General features: G+C 40.7%; 1 protein-coding gene across 1 annotated transcript in view; it reads left to right on the forward strand.

Moving 5' to 3' along the window:
• The first annotated feature begins 2,875 nt into the window (after window positions 1-2,875).
• The window catches only part of LVRN (laeverin), a 47,031-nt gene continuing 34,970 nt past the window's right edge, over window positions 2,876-14,936 (forward strand). Inside the window, exon 1 of the mRNA XM_012659526.1 lies at window positions 2,876-3,570. Within this exon, the coding sequence (XP_012514980.1) occupies window positions 2,876-3,570 (695 nt within the window). The remainder of the gene's footprint in view (window positions 3,571-14,936) is intronic.

Below are 14,936 nucleotides of genomic sequence, written 5' to 3' on the forward strand. Positions count from 1 at the left end.
ATGGAAGTGGTAGAAGCAAGATATCTCAACGTATAGATTTTCATAGTTTTGATTTTTAAAGCTTGTGAATATATTATCCACTGAAAAAACTAAAATTTCAAAATAAGTGAGAAAAAGAAAAGAAAAATTAAGTCATGTGGTCCAAGAGATATAATGAAATATTATAGGGTTTCATAATAAGTACCAAGAAATAAAAGATGGAAAAATAATAGACACGGCAAAGCATAAACATGAACAACAAAAGAAAACAGCAGCACAAGATACAAAGCTGAAGTTTCACCTGGGTAGCATATAAAAGGCTTGTACTATTGCTTTAGCTCAGGAATTCTGAACAGCGGTGCTAAAGACATTTTGGGCAGGATACTTCTTTGTTGTAGGGGACTGTCCTGTGTGTTGTCAGATATTTAGCAGTATAACTGGCCTTTATCCACTAGATAACCGTAGCACTCCTTCCCGCCAGTTGTGACAACCAAAAACGTCTCCAGACATTCTCAAATAGGAGGGTGGGCACAAAAATCACGTCCAGTTGAGAATCACTGCTTTAGTTTATGTGAATAAAAAGATTTTCTGAGCAGCTCATTTAAAATTTTCTAGTGAATATTTTCCTGGAAACTGATATATATTTCAGAACTACTTTTTCATTGAGATGTCAAATATTTCATGTAATACTTTTCCAGTTTCTTTTTTATTGTTATCATAACCCTGACTCAGCCAGTATGCTATTTTGCAACTTCTTTTGAGTGACATTAATAATTTATCAGAAATGTTTTCCTTTTTAATAAGATATTTAAATTGCTGAATCATTTGGTGTGATTTTATTACTTTGAAACTTTTTGTGTAGGAGCCAATCTTTATTCCTTTAATAATATTAGAGAAATGGAGTTAAATACTCGAGTCCACATTTTTACTTTTCAGTAAAGTTTCTTATATGTAATTGAGTGGAAGAACACCTCTAATGTGTTTGAAGTAATCCTGTTACTGACTTCTTTTTTAACTTTCCTTGGGAGTCTGGAATCCTTCAAAAGCCTTCAAGAAGTCACCCAGGGGTGGTAAGGCCAGTAATGAGTTGGTTAGCTCCGCCTCTGTCACAATGTCAATCTGACAATGACCTGAACCCTGAGGCCTCTGTTAGCCCAGCAGCTCACAATTCTGGCAGCACAACCTGTGGTAGGTATATAGAAATAGAAGGAGCTACTTCTCCCTCAGCTCTACCCAGCATCTTCTGAGAGTAATCCACGTGGTCTTAATTATTTTTAAGTAATTAAATAGTATTGTTCCATTTCTGAAGAAAGCAAATCCAACCTGCAATTAGGAGACTGGTCCACAGACTACAGCATAACCACCTGCATGAGCTTCATGTTAAATCTTCCTCTGCCCTGTTCTTGTTCCAGAGGGTTTGTTGTTGTTAATGTGATTAATTTCACTTCCAGGAGCAAGGAAGCGCACATTTCCCAGGAGAATCACTGTGGTCTATCTACCCTGTCTCTGAACTCAGGTGAAAGGGTTTCCTTATTGGAAGAGAGATACAGTCCAAACAGGAAAGCAAAGACCGTTTTATAGCTGCCACAGAAAAATTATTTTCGCAAACAACTGGGCTCTAAAGATGGGATACGCTAAAATAAATCTTCAGCCTGAAACAGGATCTTTACCTTCCCCTCCCTCTTCCCCAGCGCCTCCTGATGTTTGCAGTCGGGTTGCAGATTCCCTCGCGTGTGTGCCTGCAGACTAGGACCCCGTGCCCCGCCAAGAACTCACCCGGGCGCACTGGCTAAATAGCAAACAGATGCCCGACATGCCAAAGACCTCACTGACTGGGGGGCACCGCCTGGGAAACCAGTTCCAGCCTCGAGGTTTCTGAGTGGAAAGACTGGTCGCTGGACTTTTTTTTTTCTTTGCTGGAAATGAACAGGTTCTGAAAGTAGGCATCCCCTTTACCCTGGCGGGGGTGCCGAGAACAGACCCAGATCCAGGACCGGAAAGCCCGACCCCGAGCAGTTGCAGAGCTAAGTGGAGGCTTCCCCTTGGGCTCCGTCCTACGGTAAAGCGGGCTTCCCCAGCCTCTTCGCCGGGGAGGCCGCGCGCGGGCAGACGCCACACTCCCCTAGTACTTTGTCGCCCCTTCCTCCAGCCCGGCTCCCTAAACTCTGGAGAGGCCGGGTACTCCCAACCTTGCTTCCATCCTCTCACTCGCTGCCTGGGCTGCGTGCGTCCCGGGCTTATTCAGGAGGCGAATTTAGGGCCACAGATCCGGCTCCAGAAGTTTGTTCTGACTGTACGGTCGCCCCTCGCAGGGTCATTTCACGGCGCGTTCCCAAATGTCCCGGTCCTCAAGCTCTCACCCCACCCCCTAGCACACAAAGCCCCTAGTGGCGGCCGAGAAGGTAGGCATGTTGCTGGTAGGTCGACCTGCTGCGGTCAAGGAGATGAGGGCGCTCGGTACCTGTCCCTTTCCCTACTACACCTGAAACCGTACCGGGGCACACCGCGGCAAATCCCAGCAATTCGAATATCCTTGTTGGTCCCATGGCCCCTCCCCGCGCCGCCCCTAGAGGCCTCTTCTGCGCGGTCTTTCCCTTCAGACCCCGAGGGGAGCACGCCTCGGTGCGCCGGGTCCGCCTCTTCCCCCGGCTCTAGCGGGGGCGGGCGTGGGTAGGCAGGGACCTGGATCTGATTAGCTGGGAGGGGGAAGCCATGGTCCCAACCGCTCTCTCCTGCCTCTCTGTCCTCCCAGGCTCCTCGAGGAGGAGGAGGGACAGTACAGAATAAGAAGGGCGAGGGTCCCATCATTGAGCACCCCGGCCAGGGATTAGAGCCGCCGCCTCTGTCTCTGAGCTTCCACCTCGCCGCCCCCAGCCCCGCAGCCCCAGCCCGCTCCATGGGACCCACTTCCAGCTCGGGCTTCTATGTGAGCCGCGCAGTGGCCCTGCTGCTGGCCGGGCTGGCAGCCACCCTCCTGCTGGCGCTCGCCGCGCTCGCCGCCCTGTACGGCTACTGCGTGGGCGTCCCGCCGTCGGAGCTGCGTGGCCTCCGGGTCCCGGACGCCGCATCCTCCACTCCCGGTAGTCAGGAGCCGCCGGCGACCCCGAAACCCGGCTCCGCACGCGAGCCGTCGGTGACGACCACCTCGGGCGACTGGCGACCCCCGGGGCCCTGGGACCAACTGCGCCTGCCGTCCTGGCTTGTGCCGCTGCACTACGAGCTGGAGCTATGGCCCCGGCTGAGGCCCGACGAGCTCCCCGAGTCGTCATTGCACTTCACTGGCCGTGTGAACATCACGGTGCGCTGCACCGCGGCCACCGCGCGATTGCTGCTGCACAGCCTCTTCCTGGACTGCGAGCGCGCCGAGGTGCGGGGTCCCCTGTCTCCAGGCAGCAGGGACGCCACCGTGGGCCGCGTGCCCGTGGACGACGTGTGGTTCGCGCTGGATATGCAGTACCTGGTGCTGGAACTCGGGGAGGCTCTGCAGCCTGGCAGCCGCTATGAGCTTCAGCTCAGCTTCTCGGGCCTGGTGTATCAGGACACTAGGGAGGGGCTCTTCCTCAACGTCTACACCGACCAGGGCGAGCGCAGGTAAGGGCTGGCCAGCCCTGGGTCTCCTCTGTCCCTGCCCCTGCGTCCGGGCGCAGGCTGCGTGTCCAGCTGCCTGCCGTGTCCCGGCGTGCGTCTCCCGACCTTCCCAAAGATCCCCTAGCCCATCCCTGACGTTTTCTCCCAGAGCTGGAGGGGCAAGCGCCTCCTTACCCTTTCGTCCTGAGACCCTGCTCAGTCCTTCCTCTGGCCCGTTTTCGGTCCTGTTCCTGCCCATCCAGTTTGTTTTTATCGTTGCCCCTCTTGAGGTTGCTTCTACCCCAGAAATTTATTGTTTTCTTCAGAAAGCCCCCTTCTTCTCCAGCCAGGAATTTCTTCACCCCTTTGAACAAACCCCTGGCTACTCAAAGGTGGGTCCTTGGACTAGCAGCAGCTGTAATACCTGGGAGCTTGTTAGGAACGCAGACTCTCAGACTCCACTCCCGACCAAGGGGATCAGAATCTGCGTTTTAACGAGATCTTAAGGGGATTCCAGGCGTTAAGGTTGGAGAAGCGCCAGGCTAACGCACCCTTCCGGTTTCTGCTGTCTTCCTCCTCGTGCGCGTCCCTGCGCTCAGCTCCCTCTCTTTCCAGGCGCTCGCTAGCTGCAGCTCTTACAACAAATATACCCACGTCGGGGCTGTTCCCGTATCTTTTGATTTTTGCTAAGGTTCTCCAAAACTTTGGAATCGCCTTTCATTCATGTCCTCCTCCCAACCTCCCTCCACCCTCGCCCCCCTGGGTCCCGCACCTGGTTTGGCTGGGGAGCAGCGAGTCCCCTACCCGCTCTGGGCTCTTCGTCAAGCTCTGCAGAGCCTCAGAGCCCAGCACTTTTGAGATTGCTCCGATGGGAAAAAAAAATAATAAAAGTGATGATAAGAGGCCTCCCCTTCGAGTTTGAAAGCCCATATGATGTACATATGCTCTTTTTACACTCATTTGAGATAATGTCTCCCACACGAAATATTTTCTACCCGTACACAAGAATTCCGTCTTTCCACCCTTTGCGACCACACTGCTGTCCTCTGGCGAACGCAGGGGAAATGTCTTCACTGGAAGATAACAAAAAGTTATGTTTTTCAAACCAGCGATCTCTTTTTTCATTCACACACTGATGGAGCCTTTGCGGTTTACACAACTGCATGTACTTTGCCCTTTATTATTAGAGAAAATGTTCTCAGATGTTCTCTTCGGGAAAGAAACCCACTAAATTACCCTCTAAACCATCTCCTGCACTATTCTGAAATTTTTAAGGGTTTTAAAATAAGTTTAATGAGCTACCTTAGTGGATATGTAATCTGTAACTTTTGTTTTTAAGGACTGTATGCTTGGTTTTCTCTTTCAAAATTGCTTGAAAAATAGTTTTGAAATTTTCTCATTCAGATGACGTTATCCAACTCAGGTGCCCCAGGAACCTTTTGAAATTACTGTGTGTAGTCCAGGGTGCAAGATCTTTCAGAGGAAACTCTTCGCATACCTATTTGACAGTGTGTTTTTGCTGTCGGTAAATCGTCATTTGTTCACTCATCTTTTCCTTCTTCCTGTCCTAGTGGGGCTTTGGCTGGCCCAGACAAACTAGCAAACACAGGAAAGGAAAATACCTTTCCATTTTTTGTGTTGTGCCACCAGCTCTAACATTAACTGCAAACCATATTTTCGGAAGAAATCTTAAAGTCTTTGGTAGAGGACTTTATTAAAGTCCAAGGTAGAGCTCCAGAATTGTGATCTTTTGGGAGAGTTGTTACCAGGAAGTTGTCCTTCTGAGTCTTTGCTTCTGAAACCACAAGGAAAAGACGTCTGTGGTTAAACTTCAAGCCAAGGTCATAAAGAACCTGGACAGAATGGTGGCTTGTGATATGGCTGATTTAGGGAAACCAGCAGGCCTGAATTGGAACTGGAGCTGTGTGTATTGAGCGAATAGCTTAACCTCTCTGAGTCTGTTGCTTCATTCATGGAATAGACATAATAACTGTCAACTTTGAGAGTATTGTGAAAATGAAATGAGAGAGGGGGTGCACAGTGACCGGCACACAGCCTGGGCAGTGGTTAGCACCTGTCATGAGGTCAGATTATCATTGTTAGGAGCAGCCTCCTTATAAACGTGGAACCTGCCAAGTTTCTGGTAGAGATGAGTCTAAGAAGAAGATTTCCAGGTGTGGGAAGAAGCCAGGCGCTAGGAGAGTGGGGAGTTCTGTTTAATGGGTATATATTTTAGTTTTGCAAGAATAAAAGAGTTCTGGAGATTGGTTGACAACAATGTGAGTGCCTAACACTACTGAACTATACACTTAAAAATGGATAAAGTTGCAAATTTTGTGTTACGTGTATTTCACTACAATTAAAAATTTTAAAAGACCAAAAATAATTCTAGACCAGTGAATGTAGAATGGGGTTCAGAAACTTACATATTTTAACAATTTTCTCAGGTAATTCTGATGCCCACAATCAGTACGTCACACTTTTTTCTGACTTTTTATTTTGAAATAATTATAGATTCATCAAAAGTTGCAAAAATAGTATAGAAAGGTCCTGAGTACCTTCATCCAGTTTCCCCAAATGGTTATATCTTACATAATTACAGTACAATATCAAAAGCAGGAATTTGATGTTATTATTATGTGTGTATATGGGTGTTTTAATGTTTTGTCATATGAGTAGATTTGTGTAACCACTACCAAAATCAAGGTATACAACTGTTCCATCACCTCAAAGATCACCCTCATACTTCTGCTTTATACCCCCTCACACCGCTCCCCCACCCTCCCCTAATCCTTGGCAACCACTAATCTGTTCTCAGTCTCTATAATTTTGTCGTTTTGAGAATTTTATATAAGTGGAGTTATATAGTATGTGACCTTTAGATACCAGCTTTTCTTACTCAGCATAATGCTCTCGGAATCCATCCCAGTTGTGTGTATCAATAGTTTGATTCTTTTTATTGCTGAATGGTAGTCCATGGCGTGGACGTACTACAGTTTGTTTAGTCATTCACCCCTTGAAGGATGTAATGGTTGTTTCCAGTTTTTGGCTGTTACGAGTAAAGCTTCTATGAGTAATTGTGTACAGGTTTTTGTGAGAACATAGTTTTTATTTCTGTGGGATAAATGCCCACAGGTGAAATTGCTGGGTTATGTGGTAATCGTATATTTAGTTTTTAAGAAACTGCCAAACTATTTCCCAAAGTGACTATACTATTTTATACTCCCACTAGCAACGTGGAGTGATGGAGTTTGTCTGCATCCTGGCCACCAGTTGGTATTGTCCCTATTTTTTATTTCAGCTGTCTTGATAGGTGTATAGTAATATCTCATTGTGGTTTTAAATTGCATTTCTCTAATGGCTAATGATGTTAAATGCCTTTTCATGTGCATATTTTCCAGTTGTATTAAATATATCCTCTTTGGTGAAATGTCTCTTCTTGTCTTTTGCCCATTTTCTAATTGAATTCTATTTTTTTTAACTGTTAAATTCTGGAAGTTCTTTATGTATTCTAGATCTGAGCCCTTTGTGAGATGCATATGGTTCACAAATGTGTTCTGCCAGTCTGTAGCTTGTCTTTTCATCCTCTTAATTAGGTCTTTCACAGAATAAAAGTTTTTAATTTTGATGAAGTCCAATTTATCCGTTTTAAAATGGATCATGCTTTTGGTGTCATGTCTCAAAACTCTTCACCAAGATTCTGAAGATTTTATGTGTTATCTTCTAAAAGTTTTGTATTTTTATGTTTTACATTTAAATCTATGTAAACGATCTACTTTAAGTTAATTTTTATATAAGATGTGATGTTTAGGTCAAGGTTTTTTTTTTCTTTTGTTTATGAATATCCAATTGTTCCAGTACCATTTGTTGAAAAGACTATCCTCTCTCCACTGAACTGATTATACGCCTTTGTCAAAAATCAGTTGTCCATACTTCTGTGGGGCTATTACTGGGTTCTCTATTCTGTTCCATCAATCTATGTGTCTGTTCTTCCGCCAGTACTACATAGTCTTGATTACTGTAACTATATAATGTCTTGCAATTGTCTTCTTTTTAAGAACTGTTTAGCTATTTTAGTTCCTCTGCCTTTCCATATATATTTTACAATATTTTTGTCTATATGTACCAAAAATCTTGTTGGGATTTTGATAGCAATTATGTTAAACCTTTATATAAATTTAGGGAGAATTGACATCTTTACTATGCTGAGTCTTCCAATCTATGAACATGGAATGCTCATATATTTTTTTTTTTATTTCAGGATATTATGAGGGTACAAACATTTTGGTTACATTTTATATCTTTGCCTCACCCAAGCGAGGATTAGAGGCATGCGCTTCCCCTCTACAATGCTCACTGAGTCCATTAGTTGTGAGTTTACTACCCCCCAAACCCCTAATCCCTGGAGAATATTACTACCGTGTGAGCACCATAGTGTTGATCAGTTAGTGCCAATTTGATGGCGAGTACAAGTGGAGCCCATTCTTCTGATCTCATGATACCTCACTTTGGATAATGGGCTCAAGTTCAATCCAGGAAAATATAAGAGGTGCTAGATCACTGTCGTTTCTTATAATTGAGTAATATTCTATTGTATACATATACCAAATTTTAATAATCCGCTCATGAATTGACAGGCACTTGGGTTGTTTCCACATCCTTGCAGTAGTGAATTGTGCTGCCATAAACATTCGGGTGGGAATGCCCATATATTTAGTTCTTTAATTTATTTCATCAGGATTTTATCATTTTTAGCATATGAGTCCTATACACTGTTTAATAGATTTACACCTAAGTATTTAACTTTATTTGAGCAATTGTAAGTGGTATTATATTTTTAATTTTGGTTTTCACATGTCTGTTGCTACTATATAGGAATACTGAGTTTTGTACCCTGATCTTGTATCCTGTGCCCTTGGTGAATTCACTAGATCTAGAGGTTTTTGTTTTTGTTTTTGTAGACTTTTTGGAATTGTCTACACAGATCATCGTGTCATCTACAAATAGAGACAGTTTTATTTCTTACATTTACTTTCTCTTCCTGTCTTACTGTGCAGGCTGAAACTTCCAAAACTGTGTTAAACAAGAGCAATGAGAATGAACATTCTTGCTTTTTTTTCTTGATCTTAGAGGGAAAGTTTTTAGCCTTTTATCATTAAGTATGATATAAGCTGTAGGTTTTGTATACGTTCTTCATCAAGTTGAGGAAGTTGTGCTCTATTCATATTTTCATGAGAGTTTTTCTGCATGAAATGGGTGTTGAATTTTGTCAAATACTTTTCTGCATCGATTAATAGGATCACGTGATTTTTCTTGTTTAGCCTGCTAATATGGTTTATTATATTGATTTAGTTTAGTATATTGAGCCAGTCTTAGTGTCCCCACCCTTTTTTTTTTTTTTTTGAGACAGAGTCTTGCTTTTGTTGCCCAGGATAGAGTGAGTGCCATGGCGTCAGCCTAGCTCACAGCAACCTCAAACTCCTGGGCTCAAGCAATCCTACTGCCTCAGGCTCCCAAGTAGCTGGGACTACAGGCATGCGCCACCATGCCCGGCTAATTTTTTCTATATATTTTTTAGTTGTTCAATTAATTTCTTTCTATTTTTAGTAGAGACAGGGTCTCGCTCTTGCTCAGGCTGGTCTCGAACTCCTGAGCTCAAACAATCCACCCGCCTCGGCCTCCCAGAGTGCTAGGATTACAGGCATGAGCCACCGCGCAGGCCCTGTCCCCACCCTTTTTGATAAGAGCAATTGCTGTCTGGTAAGGGAGAACGGCCTGCCATTTCAATGTAGGGAGGAAGGCAGAGAAGAGAGAGAAAAGTACAGTGGAAAGAGCAAGTGTCTTTACTTTCTACTCTCCTCCTTCTGACAGGGTATGGCCACCAAACAAATTTTCCTATAAAAGTAATTTATTAGGAAATGCCTCCAGGAATAATCAGCTGGAGAACGGGGAATTGTGACTGGCAAAGAAAGGAGGCCAAGCTGGGATATGACAAAGTCCCATGAAAGAAAGTTCTGGAGAGTGTGAACTGTACCTAAGAATTGTCCCTATTAGGAAGAAGGGAGCAGGAACATATGTGCCCTCCACACTGGGGGTGGACTCGCCCTGAGGCCCAGTTAATTCCCAGGTACTCTGCTCTTTAGAGATACAGGCAAAGCAATTCCACAGGGAACCTTGTTCTTCCCTTTATGATCAGCTACCTCCTACCTCTGCAGCCAGTGTGGCTTCTAATTCATAGAATAGAAGTGGGTTAGGCCAGTGGGCCCTAGATGGTGAGGGTGGTACCAGTGATCCATTTGAGGCCTAAGGGTCTCTAGAATTTCCCACGTGGGCTGAGGATATTGACTGGAGAGGTATAGAGGGGCTACCATGTCAAAGGTAAAAGTAACTGTGTTGTGGTGAATGCTGTAGAAGTGGTTACCCGAGATGTGGCTCCAAAGGAAGTTGAGGCCAGGTTCAGAGGAATGGCCATGTGAGCAGGAGCCAGTGAGGGCCATATCATCAATGGGAACCACTGAGCCTTGACTATCATGAAGAAATGCTTCACAAGTCATAGCAGTCCAGAAAATGCAGTCACACCAGTCTGGTGAATTCAGGAAGTCCTCTCCTTTCAAGGGGTCTCCTCTGTCTCTCCCCTTTCCCAATATGGCATCCGGATGTGGAAGGAAGCCTCTTAGTTCTTGTGTCCTAAGAAAATAAAATAGCCCTGAAAGGGAATTTGGACTTTGAATTGACTATGCCCCTGAACAAGACTGTTTTAAACGCATAACAGTGAATCACCTTTAATTGCCAAACTTGCATTTTTTTGTGCCATGAGTGATAACATGGGTTTCGGAGTATGAAGAAATTAGTTATAATTAGTTTGTCTTATATACCTGAGTTCTAGTAAGTAAATTTTGACAATATCCTACAATCCATATAACATAAATGTCTTATCCAGTACAAAAGACTGGAGTTACAACATTCTGATTCATTCAAGTCTTCTAAACAATTGTTACCAAGAACTCCATAAAACATTGCATTATGAAACTATACTTTGTGCCAGTTACTCCTGACCTTTGGAACACATAGCAGAGGGCACTCCTCAGCTTGTTGAGAGTTGCTTATTCATCTGATAACAGATGTATTGGGAAAGTTAAAAAAAAGTCTCTGTTTTTTCCTTTCTTGGTAAATACTATTATTCAAATGGTCCTGGATTATAGAATGACTGTAAGTCGTCTTCGACCATTTTAAGAATTAAGGAAGCCCCTACTGAACTATCTCCCTCAGATAAAACTAGTTATATTAGTTTTGAGAATGTTTGAGGACCGTGTTTCATCTGTAGTCATTGAAGATGAGCTTCACCTTCCCAGAGACCCTTGTTTATAATACTAATCCCAGTGAATTAACAGGAGCCATAGGAATCCCTTCAATAAGGTGATACAGTATCATTACTGGTTATGGATTTTTTTGCGTCCACATCTTCATTCACTGTGTGCAAGACTTATATAAGGTATGGATGGATGTAAGAAGCATAGTATCTACTTCCATGAAAAACGATTTTAAAACAATACAAAGTACTAGAGTCGTTTCCTTTTCTTGTTGGCGTAACTGGATTGAGAAGGTTTGTTTAACACAGAGGAAATGCCTTCCTTTTGCTTGAGAAATCTGAGGTTAAGATCTTTGTTAGAAGTACCAATCCTGCGTGAACTACACACAGTACTTTTTGAGAGAAGTGGTCTTCTCCCTTTTTTTCTGTTTCAGCTTCTGATAATTAGTCTTTACATGGCATATCTTTTTATATCCTTTCACTTTTAACCTATATGTGTCTTGATATTAAAAGTGGGTTTTTTTTTATTGAAAGCATGATGTTGGGTCTTACTTTTTATACAGTCTGACAATCTCTTTTAATCAAGAGTATTTAGACTATTTACATTTGATATAATTATGGATTTGATTGGGCTTACATCTACCATCTTGCTATTTGTTTTGTATTGTCCCATCTGTTCTTTGTTCTATTTTTCTCTTTTTTGCCTTTTTGGGATTGAGTATTTTATTAGTATTCCATTTAACCTTAACTCTTGGCTAATTAGCCATATATATAGGAGATGGGTGAGAGGGTTGCTCTAGGATTTACAATATACATTCCTAACTTATTACAGACTATAGCCAAATGATATTATTCCACTTCACAAAAATGTATGAATTTTAGAACTATGTTCTTCCATTTTCTCCCGTCTTTTGTGCTATAGTTACTGTACATTTTACTTATTCACAGGATATAAATCCCACAATGTATTACTATTGCTTTTGCTTTAAACTATCAATTACTATTAAGTAAAATTTTAACAAAAGAAAAACCCTTTTTATTTACTTTAATGTATACCATCTCCTGTGCTCTTTATTCCTTTGTGTACATCTGAGTTTCCATATTGTATTATTTTGCTTCTACCTGAAGAACTTTTTAAGATATTTTTTTAAGACCAGGTCTAATGGTGGTAAATTCTCTCAACTTTTGTTAGTCTGATTATTTGTTAGTCTGTTATTAATATTTTTCCTTCATTTTTGAAAGATATTTTTCTGGGTATAGTATTCTAGATTGGCAGATTTGGTTTTTGTTGTTGTTTTTAATTTTAGCAATTCAAATATGTTATTTCATTGTCTTTTGGATCACATAGTTTCTGCAGTCTATGGCTTTTAATTTTTGTTCCTCTATATGTACTTTGCTTTTTTTTCTCTAACTGCTTTTAAGTTTCTCTTTATTACTTGTTTTTAGCAATTTGATTATGATTTGCTTCAGGATGGTTAACGCTGGCTTAACCTGTTTGAGGTTCCTTGAGCTTCTTGTATCTGTGGGTTTATAGTTTTTGTCAAATGTGGAAAAATTTTCAGCCATTATCTAAATTTCTTTTTTCTGTCCTCTACTTTTTTCTCCTCTTATTCTGGGGCTTCAATTACCTATTATGCTACCTAACGTTTACCTAATAATTCACTGAGTTTCTTTCATTGTTTTTTAGTATTTTTCTCTTTGTGTGCTTGATTTTGCATAATTCCTATTGTTTTTTCTTCAACTTAATTGACTTTTTTTCTTCTGCAGTGCTCAATTTGCTTTTAGCCCCATCCAGTGAAATTGTCATTTAAGATAGATTGTATTTTTTATCTTTAACATTTCTGCATTCTTATATCTGTCATGCCATTCCTCATATGTTCATGTTTTTCATTATATCATTGAATATATTGGACATATTTATAATAACTGTTTTAATATTCTTGTCTGCTAAGTTTAGCATCTCTGTTATTTTTGGTTTTGTGTCTGTTGACTTCCTTTTATTTAGGTTATCATGCACATTTTCTGGCATCTTTGTATTTGCAGTAATTTTTAAACAGATTTATTCAAGTATATTGAAAGTGTATAACTTGATAAGTTTTGGCATATGTATACATATGTGGTGGTGAAAACATGACTACAATCAAGGTAATAAACATGTTCATCACCTCCAAAAGTTTCTTGTGGTCTTTATCATCTCTCCTCTCTACACTACCCTAACACCTGCATCCCCAGGCAACTGTGGATCTGCTTTCCATAGCTACAGATTAATTTGCATTTTCTAGTGTTTTATATAAATGGAATTGTACAGTATGTACTCTTTAATGTCTGACTTCTTTCACTCAGTAGAATTGCTTTGATATTCATTTTTGTGTGTATATTAATTCCTTTTTATTACTGATAGTATTCAATTTATACTACAATTTGTTAAACCAAAAAAATTGCCAAGATATTTGGGTTGTTTCCACTTTTTAGTGATTACAAATAAAGCTTCCAGGAATATTTATGTACAAGTCTTTGTAGGAATTCATTTTTCTTCAGTAAATACCTAGGAGTGGACTGGTTGGATCATATGATAAGTGAATGTTTAACTTTTTAAGAAACTGCAAAACTGTTTTACAAGGAGTTTGACCATTTAAAATTTTCATCAACAGTATAGTGATACTAGTTGTTCCACATCCTCATCAATACTTGGTATTGCCTATTGCCAGGCTTTTTCATTTTAGCCATTCTAATAGGTGGCTTGCATTACAGTTTTAATTTGTATTTTCTTAATGACTACTAATGTTGTGCATGATTTCCTGTACTTATTTGAAATCCATGTGTCTTCTTAGCAAAGTGTCTGTTAAAATATTTAGTCCTCTTTTTCCTTGGGTTATCTGTTTTCTTATTGTTGAATTTAGAGAAAGTCCTTTTGCAAATATATGATTTGCAAATATTTTCCCAGTTGTGTCTTGTCTTTGTATTTTCTTAACAGTGTCTTTCAAAGAGGAGAAATTTTACATTTTGATGAAGTCCAATTTATCAATTTATCCTTTTATGTATCGGGCTTTGGGTGTCGTATCTAAGAAAACATTGTCTATCCCACGCTCATACAAATTTTCTTCTATGCCTTCTTCTAGAAGTTTTTGAGTTTTAGATTTTATAGTTAAATCTATTAATATGATCCATTTTGAGGTAATTTTTGCATATGGTGTGAGGTATGGGTTGAAGTTCTTTTTTTTTTTGCATATGGAAATTGAACAATCCCACCACCATTTTTTAGAAAGTATATTCTTTTCCACTGAATTGTCTTTGCATCTTTGTAAAAAAAATCAGCTTCCTTTATATGTGGGAACATTTTTGCATTATCTATTCTGTTCCACTGATCTATTTGTATATCTTTATGCCAATTCCATACTGTCTTTATTACTGTATCTTTATATTAAGTCTTCAAATCAGGTAATGTTTATTCATTAACTCTGTACTTTTTGAAAGTTATTTAAATTATTCTAGGTCCTTTCTATTTCCATATGAATTTTAGAATTAACTTGTTAATTTCTACAAAAAAAATAATAAAAAGGCTACTGCAATTTTGGCTGAGATTATGTTGTCTCCAGAAAAATTTGGGGAGAATTCAGATTCTAAAAATATTGAATCTTCTAACCCATGAACATGGTATATCTTTCTACTTATTTAGATCTTCTTTAATTACTCTCAGCAAGTTTTTATAGTTTTCACTGTGCATAGGTTTTGTCAGGTTTATTCCTAAGTATTTCATATTGTTTGAATCTATTGTTAATGGTATTTTTAAAAATTCTAGTTCTAATTGTTTCCTGCTAGTTAATTTATATATTAATATATTGATCTTGTATGCTGTAACTTTACTCAATGTACTAACTTGAACTCACTTGTTAGTTTTAGCAGCATTTTTGTTGAAAAAATTTAATTTTCCATTAAATTTTCAACATAGGTGATCATACTGTCATGAATAAAGATAGTTTTGGCCGGGCGTGGTGGCTCACGCCTGTAATCCTAGCTCTCTGGGAGGCCGAGGCGGGCGGATTGTTTGAGCTCAGGAGTTCGAAACCAGTCTGAGCAAGAG

The sequence above is a fragment of the Propithecus coquereli genome, unplaced genomic scaffold (genome assembly GCF_000956105.1).
Source record: "Propithecus coquereli isolate 6110/MARCELLA unplaced genomic scaffold, Pcoq_1.0 Scaffold62, whole genome shotgun sequence".
In the NCBI taxonomy this organism is placed as follows: Eukaryota; Metazoa; Chordata; class Mammalia; order Primates; family Indriidae; genus Propithecus; species Propithecus coquereli.